We start from the raw sequence: 16,448 nt of genomic DNA on the forward strand, positions 1-16,448 counted from the left end.
CTGCGGGTCGGGAGTGAGGGGCACCGGCAGGGCTGGGGGGGGCAGGGCCGGGCTGGCAGGGGCTGCGGGTCGGGAGTGAGGGGCACCGGCTCTCACCCCCCTCCCCCGCAGCCGCCCCCTACTGGGCCCAGCAGCCCCACAGCCGGGTGTACGGCCCCGGGGAGAACGTTCGGCTCGACTGCTCCGTCTACGGGAAACCGAACCCCCTGGTGTCCTGGAGGATCAACGGCGTCCCCTGGGCAGGTGAGGGGGGGCGTGGGGTGGGGTGGGCGGGGCTGGGTGGAAAATGGAGTGGGGAGGGGGCGGGATGGGGGAGCGGGTCTCAGGAGGGCAGAATGTGGGGGTAGGGGCGGTGGGCGGGGCCGGGCGGGGGGCGGGTCAGTGGCCGGGGCGGGGGGTGGGGCGGTGGGCGTGGCCGGGGCGTGGCGGTGGGCGGGGCCGGGGCAGTGGGCGGGGCTGGGGCGGTGGGTGTGGCCGGGCGGTGGGCGTGGGCGGGGCGTGGCGGTGGGCGGGGCCGGGGCAGTGGCCGGGACACGGGGCGTCTCTGCTGCCCCCCCAGCCCCGTCTCGCCCCCAGAGCTGGCGCCGGACCCGACGCGGACGCTGCGCTCGGGGGCCCTGATCCTGAGCCAGGTGCAGCCCAACGACTCGCTGGTGACGCAGTGCGAGGCCGTGAACCGCCACGGCCGCCTGCTGGCCAACGCCTACATCTACGTCATCCGTGAGTGCCCGGCAACTGCCGTCGCCGGCAACCAGCCCTAGCGACCGCCCCCTAGCAACCAGTCCAGGTTACAGCCTCCTGGCAACCGTCAATCATCCCCCTAGCAACCACCACATCGGTGACCGCTGCCCCCGGCAACTAGCCCAGGCTACAGCCTCCTCGCAACCACCAATCATCCCCCTACCAACCACACCCTAGCAACCACCACCTGGCAACCGCTGCCCTGGCAACCAACCCCTGGCAACTGGGCCTAGGTTACAGCCTCCTCATCCGCCTACCAGCCACATCCCAGCAACCACTGCCCCTGGCAACTGCCACCCCTGGCAACCAGCCCAGCCTTGGCAACCGTCCCCCAGCAACCAGCTCTTGGCAACCGTCCCATCTCTGGCACCCCCTCCCCCAAGGGCAGCTCCCAGGGGCCCATCCTGCCAGGCATCCCCATGGTGGGTGGGTTTGGGGGTGCAGGGGTGGGGATGGGTCCAGAGCCCCCCCTTACCTCCCCCCCCCACAGAGCTGCCGGCGAGGATCCTGACCCCAGACAAGCAGCGCTACGCCGTGGTGGAGAACCAGACGGCGTCCCTGGACTGCCAGAGCTTTGGGGCGCCCATGCCCAGCGTGGAGTGGTGAGGGGACCCCCGTGTGCATGCTCCCTGCCCCCCTGCACTGCCCCCCAGACACCACCTCCTTCCCTCTCACTCACCCCCACTGTGTGCCCCCAGCGCTGCGAGCTTCCCCGCAGCAGTGCCCTGGGCAGGGTGCCAAGTGCCCCCCTGACCCCCCCCCCGCTGGCAGGTTCACCAGGCGGATGGAGCCGGCCCTGCAGGATGAACGTGCCTTCGTCCACACCAACGGCACCTTGCGCCTCAGCCGGGCCCAGCGCCAGGACACCGGCACCTACGTCTGCCTGGCCCAGAATGACCAGACCAACGTCACCATCAGCGCCCGGCTCGAGGTCAAAGGTGGGGCCCCCGCGCCCCCCGGCATGCAGCCGGCAGGAGGGGAGGGGAGGGGAGGGGCCGGGGGGGAGCCGGGCAGGCGGGGAAGGGAGGGGCCGAGGGGGGGGGGCAGCCGGCAGGAGGGGAGGGGAGGGGCCGGGGGGGAGCCGGGCAGGCGGGGAAGGGAGGGGCCGAGGGGGGGCAGCCGGGCAGGCGGGGAAGGGAGGGGCCGGGGGGGAGCCGGGCAGGCGGGGAAGGGAGGGGCCGAGGGGGGGGGGAGCCGGGCAGGCGGGGAAGGGAGGGGCCGGGGGGGCGGAGCCGGGCAGGCGGGGAAGGGAGGGGCCGAGGGGGGGCGGAGCCGGGCAGGCGGGGAAGGGAGGGGCCGAGGGGGGGGGGAGCCGGGCAGGCGGGGAAGGGAGGGGCCGCGGGGGGGGAAACCGGGCACGCGGGGAGGGGAGGGGCCGAGGGGGGGGCAGGAGCCGGGCAGGCGGGGAAGGGAGGGGCCGAGGGGGGGGGGAGCCGGGCAGGCGGGGAAGGGAGGGGCCGGGGGGGCGGAGCCGGGCAGGCGGGGAAGGGAGGGGCCGAGGGGGGGGGGAGCCGGGCCGGCGGGGAAGGGAGGGGCCGAGGGGGGGGGAGCCGGGCAGGCGGGGAAGGGAGGGGCCGAGGGGGGGGGGAGCCGGGCAGGCGGGGAAGGGAGGGGGCCCGGGCGCTGCCCCCCCGTCACCCCCCCGTCCCGTCCCGTCCCGTCCCGTCCCAGGCGCGACGCGGATCGTGCTGGGCCCCCAAGGCGCCGTGGTGAAGAAATCCAGCAACGTGACCTTCCAGTGCCAGGCGCGGTTTGACGAGACGCTGCAGGAGCGCAGGGTCGAGTGGCGGCGGGACGGGCGCCCCATCCGGGAGTCGGACGACAGCGACAAGTAAGGGGGGAGCAGGGCACTGCTGGGGGAAGCTCAGAGCGCTGGGGGTGACCCCGGCTTGGGGCACTGCTGGGGGGAAGCTCGCAGCACTGGGGGTGACCTCAGCTGGGGCACTGCAGGGGGAAGCTCACGGTGCCGTGGCACTGTTGGAGGAAGCTCGCAGTGCTGGGGGTGACCCCGGCTGGGGCACTGCTAGGGGAAGTTCGCGGCACTGCGGCACTGCTGGGGGAAGCTCGCAGCGCTGGGACAGACCCAGCTGGGGCACTGCTGGGGGAAGCTCGCAGCGCTGGGACAGACCCAGCTGGGGCACTGCTGGGGGAAGCTCGCAGCGCTGGGACAGACCCGGCTGGGGCACTGCTGGGGGAAGCTCGCAGCGCTGGGACAGACCCGGCTGGGGCACTGCTGGGGGAAGCTCGCAGCGCTGGGACAGACCCGGCTGGGGCACTGCTGGGGGAAGCTCGCAGCGCTGGGACAGACCCGGCTGGGGCACTGCTGGGGGAAGCTCGCAGCGCTGGGACAGACCCGGCTGGGGCACTGCTGGGGGAAGCTCGCAGCGCTGGGACAGACCTGGCTGGGGCACTGCTGGGGGAAGCTCGCAGCGTTGGGGCACTGCTGGGGGGAAGCTCGCAGCACTGGGGGTGACCCCGGCTGGGGCACTGCTGGGGGAAGCTCACGGCGCCGTGGCACTGCTGGAGGAAGCTCACAGCGCTGGGACAGACCCAGCTGGGGCACTGCTGGAGGAAGCTCGCAGCGCTGGGACAGACCCGGCTGGGGCACTGCTGGGGGAAGCTCGCAGCGCTGGGACAGACCCGGCTGGGGCACTGCTGGGGAAGCTCGCAGCGTTGGGGCACTGCTGGGGGGAAGCTCGCAGCACTGGGGGTGACCCCGGCTGGGGCACTGCTGGGGGAAGCTCACGGCGCCGTGGCACTGCTGGAGGAAGCTCACAGCGCTGGGACAGACCCAGCTGGGGCACTGCTGGGGAAGCTCGCAGCGTTGGGGCACTGCTGGGGGAAGCTCGCAGCACCAGACTCCCCCCCCCCCCCCCCAGGTACACCATCGAGCCCGGCTGGCTCCAGATCTCCGGCGTGGACTACGCGGACCAGGGCGTGTACAGCTGCCGGGCGCACACGGAGCTGGACGCGGCAGAGGAGAGCGCCGAGCTGCGGGTGGTGGGTACGTGTCCGGCAGGGGGCCCGGGGGGGCGTGGGGGGGGGCTGGGCCGGTTCTGACCCGTCTCTGCCCCCAGGCCGCCCCGGGCCGGTGTCGGAGCTGCAGGTGTCGGAGCCCCAGGAGCGCTGGGTGAAGCTCAGCTGGACCCCGGGAGACGATCACAACAGCCCCATTCAGAGTAAGAAGGGGCCCCCCCGGCCCCCCCGATCCCAGGGCATCTCCCCCCCCCAGCCCTGCTGGCTTTGCTGTGGCTCGAGACACCCCCTTCCCCCGGCCGGGCAGAGCTGGGGGTGTCGGGACACTTCCAGGGGGACTCGGGGGTCAGGCAGTGGGGGGGTTGGAGGAGGTTCCGGGGAGATTTGGGGGGCTGGTGGTTTGGGGGGGTCGGAGGAGGTTCCGGGGGGATTCGGGGGCTGGTGGTTTGGGGGGGTTGGAGGAGGGTCTGGGGGGATTCGGGGGGCAGGCGTTGGGGGGGGTCGGAGGAGGTACCGCGGGCAGTAGTGGGGCAGGCAGATAGGGTCGTTGTAGGAGGAGGTTCCGGGGAGATTCGGGGGGCAGGGGGCGTGGGGGGGTCGGAGGAGGTTCCGAGGGGATTCGGGGGGCTGGTGGTTTGGGGGGGTCGGAGGAGGTTCTGGGGGATTCGGGGGAAGGTGGTTTGGGGGGGTCGGAGGAGGTTCTGGGGGGATTCGGGGGGCAGGCGGATTGGGGGGTACTGAGGAGATACAGAGGGGATTCGGGGGGCTGATGGATTGTGGGATTCGGAGATTCCTAGGGGATTCGGGGGGCTGGTGGTTTGGGGGGGTCGGAGGAGGTTCCGAGGGGATTCGGGGGGCTGGTGGTTTGGGGGGGTCGGAGGAGGTTCTGGGGGGATTCGGGGGAAGGTGGTTTGGGGGGGTCGGAGGAGGTTCCGAGGGGATTTGGGGAGCAGGCGGTTTTGGGGGTGTCGGAGATTCCGAGGGGATTCGGGGGGCTGGTGGTTTGGGGGGGTCGGAGGAGGTTCCGAGGGGATTCGGGGGGCAGGCGGTTTTGGGGGGGTCGGAGGAGGTTCCGGGGGGATTCGGGGGGCAGGCGGTTTTGGGGGGGGTCGGAGGAGGTTCTGAGGGGATTCGGGGGGCAGGCGGTTTGGGGGCATCAGAGGAGATTCCGAGGGGATTCGGGGGGCTGGTGGTTTGGGGCGGTCGGAGATTCCGAGGGGATTCGGGGGGCTGGTGGTTAGGGGGGGTCGGAGGAGGTTCAGAGCGGATTCGTGGGAAGGTGGGTGGGGGGGGTCGGGGGGGGTTCTGGGGGGATTCGGGGGGCTGGTGGTTTGGGGGGGTCAGAGGAGGTTACTGGGCGAATCGGGGGGCAGGCGGAAAGGGGGTGGGAACGAGGAGATTCCGTGGGGCTTCGGGGGGCGGGTGGTGTGGGGGGGTCGGAGGAGGTTCCAGGGGGATTTGGGGGGCAGGCGGTTTTGGGGGGGGGTCGGAGGAGGTTCCGGGGGGATTCGGGGGGTTGGTGGTTTGCGGGGGGTCGGAGGAGGTTCTGGGGGGATTCGGGGGAAGGCGGTTTGGGGGGGTCGGAGGAGGTGATGGGGGGAATCGGGGGGCAGGCGGTTTGGGGGGGGGACAGAGGAGGGTCAGATGGTATTCTGGGGGCAGGCGGTTTGGGGGGGGTCGGAGGAGGTTCCGGGGGATTCGAGGGGCAGGCGGTTTTGGGGGGTCGGAGGAGGTTCCGGGGGGATTCGGGGGAAGGTGGGTGGGGGGGGGGTCGGAGGAGGTTCCGGGGGGATTCGGGGGAAGGTGGTTTGGGGGGGGGGTCGGAGGAGGTTCCGGGGGGATTCGGGGGGCAGGCGGTTTGGGGGGGTCGGAGGAGGTTCCGGGGGGATTCAAGGGGCAGGCGGTTTGGGGGGGTCGGAGGGAGCTCTGGGGGGAGGGGCGGGGGGGCACCGGGCGTCTCTCACCCCGTCTCCCCCCAGAGTTCGTGGTGCAGGCGGAGGACGGGCTCCGGGACCCCGGCACCTGGCGGGACGTCAGCACCGTCCAGGCGCCCCAGTCCTGGGCCCAGCTGCACCTGGCGCCTTACGGCGACTTCCGCTTCCGAGTCCGCGCGGCCAACGGGTACGGGCGCGGGGAGCCCAGCGCCGCCTCCGCCCCCGTCCGCACCAGCCCGGCGGGTAGGGCCCGGGGGAGGGGGAGGGGAGGGGGTGGGGCAGGGCGGGGAGGGGAGGGGGGATGGGGGCAGGGCGGGGCGGGGGAGGGGGTGGGGCAGGGCGGGGAGGGAGGGGATGGGGGCAGGGCGGGGAGGGGGGGGATGGGGGCAGGGCGGGGCGGGGAGGGGGGATGGGCCCGGGCTCGGGGGAGGGGGGGGGGAGGGGAGGGGGGGGGCGGGGAGGGGGGCTGGGGGCAGGGCGGGGCGGGGAGGGGGGGTGGGGGCAGGGCGGGGAGGGGAGTGGGGATGGGGGCAGGGCGGGGAGGGGGGATGGGGGCGGGGCGGGGAGGGGAGGGGGGATGGGGGCAGGGCGGGGGGGAGGGGATGGCGCCAGGGCGGGGAGGGGGGGGCTGGGGGCAGGGCGGGGCGGGGAGGGGGGATGGGCCCGGGCTCGGGGGAGGGGAGGGGGTGGGGCAGGGAGGGGAGGGGAGGGGGGATGGGGGCAGGGCGGGGAGGGGAGGGGGGATGGGGGCGGGGTGGGGAGGGGAGTGGGGATGGGGGCAGGGCGGGGAGGGGGGATGGGGGCGGGGCGGGGAGGGGAGGGGGGATGGGGGCAGGGCGGGGAGGGGGATCCCCCCACTCACTCAGTCCCTTTCCCCTCCAGCCCCCGAGCGTTACCCCGAGGGGGTGGCCGGCGAGGGGAACCAGACCAGCAACATGCTCATCACCTGGCAGGTAACGTGTCCCCCCGACTCCCCCCCACACATCTGCGCAGCCCCCAGATGCTGCCTCCTCCGGCGGGTTGGGGCGTCCGTGTCCTGCGCGGCAGGGGGCCATGGGGGGGTCGCGGGCTCACAGGTTGTGCCCACTCTAGGCCCAGTGGGGTCACTGGGGGGATCCGGCTTTTCTCTCCGCCATCGTCACCCAGTTGGTTTATGCTGCGTCTGACCCCGGCACAGGAATCTCCCCAGCCCCGGCCTGGCCTCCCTCAGCCCAGCACGTCCCAGCCCCCTGCAGCCAGGGGGGCTCTGCCTGCTCCCCCCTCCAGCCCCGACCCCCCCCTGCTGCCAGCCAGTCGGGGTCCCAACTTCCCTCCCCCCCTCGTTAAACCAGCACCCCCCAGGGACACTGAGTCCCACCCCCCCCTGCAAACCCCTGGAAGAACAAGACAATGCCCCACTTGGTCACAGGCGGCTACCGGCTGTTGTCTCAGTGCAGGGGGTTGGCTGTGTAGCCGACACCGTGTGTTGTCCTGTGTTGGGAGGAGGTGGCGGGTGTTGCGGGGCAGAGACACTGATGGTTGCCGGGTGCTGGTGGTTCACGGTGTAGCCAGGTTCACGGGGTAGTTTAGGGAGGTTGCGTTACAGGGTAGCTGGGCTGTTGCCAGGCTCTCCGAGTGTCACGGTGACAGGGTTGTGGCTCCCATTGGCTGTGCACGCACGGGGCAGTCGCTGCTCGGGCGCCGTGTGTGCGCTGTGCGGTGGTAGTTGCGTTGTAGCTCCTGCCAGGTGTGTGTGACAGACGCCGGGGGGGGGTCCCCAGGTGCACCCCCCGTTGACCGCAGCCTCCTGGGCTCGCGCTCCCCTTCGGCCTCGCCTGCCCCACGGCTTTGGCTGGCCCAGCCTGGCTCTGCCCTGGGCCCCTCGGGGCCCCCCCGATCTCCAGCCGGCAGCGTCACACGGGGACTCGCTGGCGTCTGAGCCCTGCCCAGGCGGCTCTTAGGCCCTGGGCCTGGCCTGGTCCCCAGGGGCTCCGGCCGCTCCTTGTCCCCGGCCAGCCCCCCCCTTCCAGCTCCAGGTAAACAGGCCACCTGCCCCCCCCCCCGGCTGGAACCGGGCCCCAGGCCCCTCAGCCCCACTGGCCAGAACCGGCTGCACCGAGCTGGGGGGCCTCCTGGGCAACGGTCGCTGGGTCCCCCCGTCTCCAGGCCCCCCCCTCCCCCAAGCCCCTGCCCCGCCCCACCTCTCTCCAGCTCTGCCCCATGGCCCGAGTGGCGCCGGGAGCCGGCAGGTGGGGCAGAGCGGGGCGGGCTGGGGCCAGGCCCCCTGCTAACCTCCCTGGCCCCCCTGGGCCCCCCAGAGCGCTGGGCCTGGGGCAGCTCTGCTTGGACCCGTTCTGGAAACCACCCAAACCGATACAAACCTGGCCCCCTGGGTGGGACCCACCTCAGGTGCTGGACGCGCTGCCCCAGGGGCGAAACGACTCGGCACCAGCGTCACGGGGGAGACGCGCCAAGATCACCCCGGCAAAGGGAAGAAGCCGGCTACCGCCGGGGTGTGGCAGGCGGGTGCGGTCTCATGCCCCCCGATGACACCGGAGACCCACACAACGGCTCTGCAGACGCCTGACGGAGCCTCCCCGGGGCCGGTGGTTGGTCGACAGAGCCGGCTGTTGAGTTGTTCCACCAGTGATCGACGGTGGCTCTTCTTGGCTGGGGGTTGTCGACTCCCACGGAGTGACGCCATGGAGCTGTGGGTACCTCCCTTGGGGGGGGTCACAGGATTGTCACACCGTGTGTGGGTTGCAGGACACTCACACTGCTCGTCACACGCTGTTGGTTATGCTGGGGGCGGGGAGTGAGAGACAATGTAGTTGTGTTGTCCCTCACATGGGGTGTGTTATGCAGATTAGTAACGTTGTAGCTGACACTATTTTACAGGGTACTTTGTAGTTCATGGTGTGTGTGAGAGAAAGTATGGGGTAGTTGCGTTGTGGTGGGTGGCTGTTAGGGGGTAGTTGCGTTGTAGCTCACGGCAGGTGGGTGGGTGGCTGTTACGGGATAGTTGCGTTGTAGCTCACGGCGGGTGGGTGGGTGTCTTTTACGGGGTAGTTTGCATTGTAGCTCATGGCGGGTGGGTGGCTATTACAGGGTAGTTGCATTGTAGCTCACGGCGGGTGGGTGGGTGGCTGTTACCGGGTAGTTGCGTTGTAGCTCACGGCGGGTGGGTGGCTGTTAGGGGGTAGTTGCATTGTAGCTCACGGCGGGTGGGTGGGTGGCTGTTACGGGGTTGTTGCGTTGTAGCTCACGGCGGGTGGGTGGCTGTTAGGGGATAGTTGCGTTGTAGCTCTCGGCGGGTGGGTGGCTGTTACGGGGTAGTTGCGTTGTAGCTCACGGCGGGTTGGTGGCGGTTACAGGGTGGTTGCGTTGTAGCTCTCGGCGGGTGGGTGGCTGTTACGGGGTGTCACGGAGTGTGGGGGAGTCAGGCCCTGCACCCCTGGGCTCCCTGCCGATTCACCAGGACTCTCAGCCAGCCAGTAAAGCAGAAGGTTTATTTAGACGACAGGAACACAGTCCAGGACAGGTCTTGCAGGCCCAGATAACCGGATCCCCCTGGTTAGGTCCATTTTGGGGGCCTTACAGCCCCCCCCCGGGGATCAGAGCCCTCTCCCCCTGCTCCCCTGTTTCCCCAGCCAACTCCCATCTGCCCAGCCCCCTCCGGCCCCTCCTCTCTCCTCCGCTTCCTTCTCGGGCCAGGAGGTCACCTGACCCCTTTGTCTCCAACACCTTTGTAGGGAGGGGCCCGGCCATCCGTTGCTAGGAGACAGAGTGTCAGGCATTTGTGCTGCTGGAACTTAGTTTCTGTACCCAGCCCCCAGTAAGACCAGTCCCACTTCGTCACACGGGGTGGTTGCGTTGTAGCTCTCGGCGGGTTGGTGGCGGTTACAGGGTGGTTGCGTTGTAGCTCTCGGCGGGTTGGTGGCGGTTACGGGGTGGTTGCGTTGTAGCTCTCGGCGGGTGGGTGGCTGTTACGGGGTAGTTGCGTTGTAGCTCTCGGCGGGTGGGTGGCTGTTACGGGGTGGTTGCGTTGTAGCTCTCGGCGGGTTGGTGGCGGTTACGGGGTGGTTGCGTTGTAGCTCACGGCGGGTGGGTGGCTGTTACGGGGTAGGTGCGTTGTAGCTCACGGCGGGTTGGTGGCGGTTACTGGGTGGTTGCGTTGTAGCTCTCGGCGGGTTGGTGGCGGTTACAGGGTGGTTGCGTTGTAGCTCTCGGCCGTGGGTGGCTGTTACGGGGTAGTTGCGTTGTAGCTCTCGGCGGGTGGTGGGTGGCTGTTATGGGGTGATTGCGTTGTAGCTCATGGAAGGCGGGGTGGGTGGCTGTTATGGGGTAGTTGCGTTGTAGCTCATGGAAGGCGGGTGGGTGGCTGTTACGGGGTAGTTGCGTTGTAGCTCATGGAAGGCGGGTGGGTGGCTGTTACGGGGTAGTTGCGTTGTAGCTCAAGGATGGGGGGTGGGTGGCTGTTACGGGGTAGTTGCGTTGTAGCTCTCGGCGAGTGGGTGGCTGTTACGGGGTAGTTGCGTTGTAGCTCACGGCGGGTTGGTGGCGGTTACAGGGTGGTTGCGTTGTAGCTCTCGGCGGGTTGGTGGCGGTTACGGGGTGGTTGCGTTGTAGCTCTCGGCGGGTGGGTGGCTGTTACGGGGTAGTTGCGTTGTAGCTCACGGCGGGTTGGTGGCGGTTACAGGGTGGTTGCGTTGTAGCTCTCGGCGGGTTGGTGGCGGTTACGGGGTGGTTGCGTTGTAGCTCTCGGCGGGTGGGTGGCTGTTACGGGGTAGTTGCATTGTAGCTCTCGGCGGGTGGGTGGCTGTTATGGGGTGGTTGCGTTGTAGCTCATGAAGGGGGTGGGTGGCTGTTATGGGGTAGTTGCGTTGTAGCTCATGGAAGGCGGGTGGGTGGCTGTTACGGGGTAGTTGCGTTGTAGCCTCGGGCGGGTGGGTGGCTGTTACGGGTAGTTGCGTTGTAGCTCTCGGCGAGTGGGTGGCTGTTACGGGGTAGTTGCGTTGTAGCTCGCGGCGGGTTGGTGGCGGTTACGGGGTGGTTGCGTTGTAGCTCACGGCGGGTGGGTGGGTGGCTGTTACGGGGTAGTTGCGTTGTAGCTCTCGGCGGGTGGGTGGCTGTTACGGGGTAGTTGCGTTGTAGCTCACGGCGGGTTGGTGGCGGTTACAGGGTGGTTGCGTTGTAGCTCTCGGCGGGTTGGTGGCGGTTACAGGGTGGTTGCGTTGTAGCTCTCGGCGGGTGGGTGGCTGTTACAGGGTAGTTGCGTTGTAGCTCTCGGCGGTGGGTGGCTGTTATGGGGTGGTTGCGTTGTAGCTCATGGAAGGCGGGTGGGTGGCTGTTATGGGGTAGTTGCGTTGTAGCTCATGGAAGGCGGGTGGGTGGCTGTTACGGGGTAGTTGCATTGTAGCTCTCGGCGGGTGGGTGGCTGTTACGGGGTAGTTGCGTTGTAGCTCTCGGCGGGTGGGTGGCTGTTACGGGGTAGTTGCGTTGTAGCTCTCGGCGAGTGGGTGGCTGTTACGGGGTAGTTGCGTTGTAGCTCGCGGCGGGTTGGTGGCGGTTACGGGGTGGTTGCGTTGTAGCTCACAGCGGGTGGGTGGGTGGCTGTTACGGGGTAGTTGCGTTGTAGCTCTCGGCGGGTGGGTGGCTGTTACGGGGTAGTTGCGTTGTAGCTCACGGCGGGTTGGTGGCGGTTACAGGGTGGTTGTGTTGTAGCTCTCGGCGGGTTGGTGGCGGTTACAGGGTGGTTGCGTTGTAGCTCTCGGCGGGTGGGTGGCTGTTATGGGGTGGTTGCGTTGTAGCTCATGGAAGGCGGGTGGGTGGCTGTTATGGGGTAGTTGCGTTGTAGCTCTCGGCGGGTGGGTGGCTGTTACGGGTAGTTGCATTGTAGCTCTCGGCGGGTGGGTGGCTGTTACGGGGTAGTTGGGGTTGTAGCTCTCGGCGAGTGGGTGGCTGTTACGGGGTAGTTGTGTTGTAGCTCTCGGCGGGTTGGTGGCGGTTACGGGGTAGTTGCATTGTAGCTCTCGGCGGGTGGGTGGCTGTTACGGGTAGTTGCGTTGTAGCTCACGGCGGTGGGTGGCGGTTAAGGGGTGGTTGCGTTGTAGCTCTCGGCGGGTGGGTGGCTGTTACGGGGTAGTTGCATTGTAGCTCACGGCGGGTGGGTGGCGGTTACGGGGTGGTTGCAGGCTCTGTATGTGTGTGTGATGGGTTAGTTACAGTCACTTGCTCACGTTGTGTGCTGGGGGGGCTGGGGTGCATTGTACCCGGGGGGGGCCTGGGGCTTTGCTCCCCCATGCACTGACACCCCCTTTCCTCCCCCAGCCCCTGAACAAGTCGGACTGGAACGCCCCCGAGCTCAGCTACCGGGTGCAGTGGCGGCGTCTGGGCGAGGGGGGGAGCTGGAGCGAGGAGACCGTCAGTGGCCCCCCCTTGCTGGTAACGAGGACCCCCACCTTTGTCCCCTACGAGCTCAAGGTGCAGGCCGTGAACCCCATCGGCAAGGGGCCCGAGCCCCCCAGTGTGGTGGGGTACTCTGGGGAGGATGGTGAGTGGGGGATGGGCAGAGAAATGGGGGCTGTGACCCCTGGGGTGGGGGTGGGGAATGGGGGAGAGGAAATGGGAGAACTGTGACCCCCAGCTCTGACCCCCCCACCCCCACATTACACGTGTTTGTTCCTCCCCTAGTGCCCCAGGTGAACCCCGAGAACGTGGGGGTGGAAATATTCAACAGCACCAGCGTCCTCGTCAGCTGGACCCTCCCCAACAGAGACCAGCTGCGGGGTCACCTCCGGGGGTTCAGGGTAATTGGGGGAGGGGCTGTGGGCAGGGAGTGGGGGGCACTTGGGGGGCGCTCGGGGGCTGCGGGTCGGGAGTCTGGGAACAGGGCACTCAGGGGTCATGTGGCTCACCGGTGCTGGGGGGCTGGGGGTCGGGGGGGCATTTGGGGGGCACAGAGAACTCAGGAGGGAACAGGGCACTCGGGGGGCTGCGGGTCGGGAGTGGGGGGCGCTCGGGGGCTGCGGGTCGGGAGTGGGGGGCGCTCGGGGGGCTGCGGGTCGGGAGTGGGGGGCGCTCGGGGGGCTGCGGGTCGGGAGTGGGTGGCGCGCGGGGGGCACAGGGCACTCAGGGGGCTGCGGGTCGGGAGTGGGGGGCGCTCGGGGCTGCGGGTCGGGAGTGGGGGGCGCTCGGGGGGCACAGGGCACTCGGGGGGCTGCGGGTCGGGAGTGGGGGGCGCTCGGGGGGCACAGGGCCCTCAGGGGGCTGCGGGTCGGGAGTGGGGGGCGCTCGGGGGGCTGCGGGTCGGGAGTGGGGGGCGCTCGGGGGCTGCGGGTCGGGAGTGGGGGGCGCTCGGGGGGCCCCGCTGCCTGACCCTGTCCCCCCAGGTGTTTTACTGGCGGCTGCGCAGTGTGGGGGAGCGGAGCCGGCGCCAGGCCCGGGCCCTGCCGCCCCCGCTGGTGCTGACGGTGCCGGGGGAGGCGTCGCGGGCCCGGCTGGGGGGGCTGCGCCCCTGGAGCTGGTATCGCCTCTACGTGGTCGTGTTTAACGGGCGCAGCGACGGGCCCCGCAGCGAGGACATCGACTTCAGCACCCCCGAGGGAGGTGAGCCCCCCCGGACCCCCAGAGCCCCCCCACCCTGAACAGCTCCCAGCCCCCAAGGGCGGTGTCACGGGGGGGGCCCCCGACTCGGCCGGGACACGTAGGTACGGAGAGCGGGACCCCTCAGCCGGGTCCATCCTGGGGGTGGGGAGCCCGGAGCCCGGGTCTGAGCCCCCCCCGGCCCCTCCCCCAGCCAGCTCCCCGGCCCCTCCCCCAGCCAGCTCCACCCTGACCCCCCCGGCCCCTCCCCCGGCCCCTCCTCCAGCCTGGCTCCGGTGTCCCGGGCAGGTGTCACCTGGCCCAGCCCCCTCCCGGCCCCTCAAGTGAAGCCCCCCGAGGTGCCCCCCAGGTGATGCAGCCAGTGCCGGTACCACTCCCCCAGCTCCCCCCCTCTCTCTGCCCCCCCAGTGCCCAGCCCCCCCAGCTCGCTGCTCCTGGAGCGGGTGTCGGACACGGTGCTGGCTCTGGAGTGGTCGGCGCCCCAGTTCCCCAACGGGGCGCTGACCGAATACCTGCTGCAGTACCAGCAGGGTGAGTCCGGGGGGCGCTGGGGGCTGGGTGAGGTGCGGGGGGGCTGTCTGTGGGGCAGAGGATGGGAGGGGGGTGAGGGGGGCTGAGCGGGAGGCTGAGGGGGCAGAGTGGGGGTAGGAGCAGGAGGGGGGTGAGGGGGGCAGGGCGGGGGGGAGACAGACCAGCTGGGCACTAACCCCCCCTTGCCCCCCCAGTGAACGGGTCGGAGCTGGGCCCGCTGCACGAAATCTCCTTCCCCGTCTCCCAGCTGAACGGGACGCTGGCCCGGCTGGCGCCCCGGGCCCGGTACCGGTTCCAGCTGCGGGCGCTGAGCCGGGCCGGCCAGGGCGAGCCGCTGGTGCAGGAGGGCAGCACCCTGCCCGAGCCAGGTAAGGGGGTGCGGGGGGGGGGGCTGCTTCTCCCACAATCCCCTCCCGAGCTCCCGGGCTGGGGGCCAGACCCACGCCTGCCCCCCGGCCCTGAGATCCCCGACGTGCCTGCCCCGCGGTGGCAGGGAGTTCCCCAGTCTCTGGATCTGACCTTCAAGGGTTAATTCCCCCCTTGTCTGCTCCGCCCCCCAGTGCTCCCCGCTTTGGAGAACATCAGCATCTCGCTGGTGGGGCCCGACTTCACCCTCTTCACCTGGGTCCCGAGCCGGCCCCAGGCCAGCGTGGAGTTCGAAATCCAGTTCATGAACAACTCCCGTCCGAGCCGGGCTGGGGGGGGCCGGCTGGCCGGGGGGACGGGAAGGGGCCCCCGGCCGGGGGGGGGGCCGGCTGGCCGGGGGGACGGGAAGGGGCCCCCGGCCTGGGGGGGGGCCCGGCTGGCTGGGGGGGACGGGAAGGGGCCCCCGGCCCTGGGGGGGGGCCCGGCTGGCTGGGGGGACGGGAAGGGGCCACCGGCCCTGGGGGGGGGGCCCGGCTGGCTGGGGGGACGGGAAGGGGCCACATGCCAAGGGGGGGGGGCCCGGCTCGCGGGGGGGACGGGGAGGGGCAACCGGCGCGTGGGGGGGGCCCCGGCTGCTGGGGGGACGGGAAGGGGCCCACCGGCCCTGGGGGGGGGGCCGGCTGGCTGGGGGGACGGGAAGGGGCCACCGGCCCTGGGGGGGGGGCCCGGCTGGCTGGGGGGACGGGAAGGGGCCACCGGCCCTGGGGGGGGGGCCCGGCTGGCTGGGGGGACCGGAAGGGCCACCGGCCCTGGGGGGGGCTGGCAGGGGGGACGGGAAGGGGCCACCGGCCCTGGCAGGGGGGGGGCGGCTGGCTGGGGGGACGGGAAGGGGCCCCCGGCCCAGGGGGGGCCTGGCTGCGGGGATGGGAAGGGGCCCCCGGCCCGGGGGGGGGCCGGCTGGCTGGGGGGATGGGAAGGGGCCACCGGCCCTGGGGGGGGGCGGGCTGGGGGGACGGGAAGGGGCCACCGGCCCTGGGGGGGGCCGGCTGGCTCTGGAGGGCAGGAAATGGGGTCCAGGGCCCGGTCCCCTGGGGGGGGCACCACTCGTAACCCCCCTCCCGCTGCCCCCCAGTGGCCGAGCCCTGGCGCACGTCCGGCCAGGCCAACTCCACCCACGGCTCCTACCGGCTCCTCCACCTGCAGCCCGGCACCTCCTACCGCGTCCAGTTCGTGGGGCGCGACCCCTCGGGGGGGAACGTCTCCTTCTGGGAGAGCGAGGTGGAGACCAACGGCAGGCGTGAGTGAGACCCCCGGGGGCGGGGGGCCCCGAGAGCTGCCCCCGCCCCACGGCTCCCCAGGTCCCCCATCCCCATCCCCCACCTCGCAGCTCCCCGGGGCGGCCAGGGGCCCCCATCCCTGTCCCCCTGCCCCACGGCTCCCCAGGTCCCCCATCCCCATCCCCCCACCTCGCGGCTCCCTGGGGGGACCAGGGTCCTCCATACTTGGCCACCTGCCCCACCCCACAGGGGCCACATGTCCCGGATCCCCAGGAGTGGGGCTACCCCCCTCAGGCTCGCCCCCTGCCCCACCCCGTGTTCCCACCCATGCCCCCCGGCTGGGGGCTGGGGGGCCGGGGCAGCTGGGAGCCATTTGCCCTGCCCGGCCTGAGACTGGCCGGACCCCACCCCCTCTGGGGAACAATGCAGCAGGTGGGGGAAACTGAGGCATGCCCAGGCTTCATCCCCCCGTGTCCCGGGGACTGGCGCGGGGTCCCCGGGTAACCCCCCCCGTCGCTCTGCCCCCGTCTCCCGGGGTCCCCGGGTAACCCCCCCGTTGCTCTGCCCCCGTCTCCCGGGGTCCCCGGGTAACCCCCCCCCGTCGCTCTGCCCCCGGGTCCCGGGGTCCCCGGGTAACCCCCCCCCCGTCGCTCTGCCCCCGGGTCCCGGGGTCCCCAGGTAACCCCCCCCCGTCGCTCTGCCCCCGTCTCCCGGGGTCCCCGGGTAACCCCCCCCCCCGTCGCTCTGCCCCCGTCTCCCGGGGTCCCCGGGTAACCCCCCCCCGTCGCTCTGCCCCCGTGTCACGGGGTCCCCGGGTAACCCCCCCCGTCGCTCTGCCCCCGTTTCCCGGGGTCCCCGGGTAACCCCCCCCCGTCGCTCTGCCCCCGGGTCCCGGGGTCCCCGGGTAACCCCCCCCCGTCGCTCTGCCCCCGGGTCCCGGGGTCCCCGGGTAACCCCCCCCCGTCGCTCTGCCCCCGTCTCCCGGGGTCCCCGGGTAACCCCCCCCGTCGCTCTGCCCCCGTCTCCCGGGGTCCCCGGG

At 71.4% G+C, this 16,448-nt stretch overlaps 1 protein-coding gene across 1 annotated transcript in view; it reads left to right on the forward strand.

The window, feature by feature from the left end:
- L1CAM (L1 cell adhesion molecule) overlaps positions 1-15,429 on the forward strand; it is a gene marked incomplete at its 3' end in the record, with an annotated part of 28,605 nt that extends 13,176 nt beyond the window's left edge. Inside the window, exons 10-25 of the mRNA XM_045000620.1 lie at positions 112-243; positions 577-720; positions 1,232-1,343; positions 1,513-1,679; positions 2,413-2,572; positions 3,621-3,745; positions 3,819-3,920; positions 5,697-5,894; positions 6,534-6,604; positions 11,961-12,183; positions 12,324-12,439; positions 13,022-13,238; positions 13,644-13,766; positions 13,961-14,134; positions 14,327-14,455; positions 15,265-15,429. Of these exons, the coding sequence (XP_044856555.1) occupies positions 112-243; positions 577-720; positions 1,232-1,343; positions 1,513-1,679; positions 2,413-2,572; positions 3,621-3,745; positions 3,819-3,920; positions 5,697-5,894; positions 6,534-6,604; positions 11,961-12,183; positions 12,324-12,439; positions 13,022-13,238; positions 13,644-13,766; positions 13,961-14,134; positions 14,327-14,455; positions 15,265-15,429 (2,358 nt within the window). The remainder of the gene's footprint in view (positions 1-111; positions 244-576; positions 721-1,231; positions 1,344-1,512; positions 1,680-2,412; positions 2,573-3,620; positions 3,746-3,818; positions 3,921-5,696; positions 5,895-6,533; positions 6,605-11,960; positions 12,184-12,323; positions 12,440-13,021; positions 13,239-13,643; positions 13,767-13,960; positions 14,135-14,326; positions 14,456-15,264) is intronic.
- Positions 15,430-16,448: the final 1,019 nt, after the last annotated feature.

The sequence above is a fragment of the Mauremys mutica genome, unplaced genomic scaffold, assembly GCF_020497125.1.
Source record: "Mauremys mutica isolate MM-2020 ecotype Southern unplaced genomic scaffold, ASM2049712v1 000553F_np12_obj, whole genome shotgun sequence".
In the NCBI taxonomy this organism is placed as follows: domain Eukaryota; kingdom Metazoa; phylum Chordata; order Testudines; family Geoemydidae; genus Mauremys; species Mauremys mutica.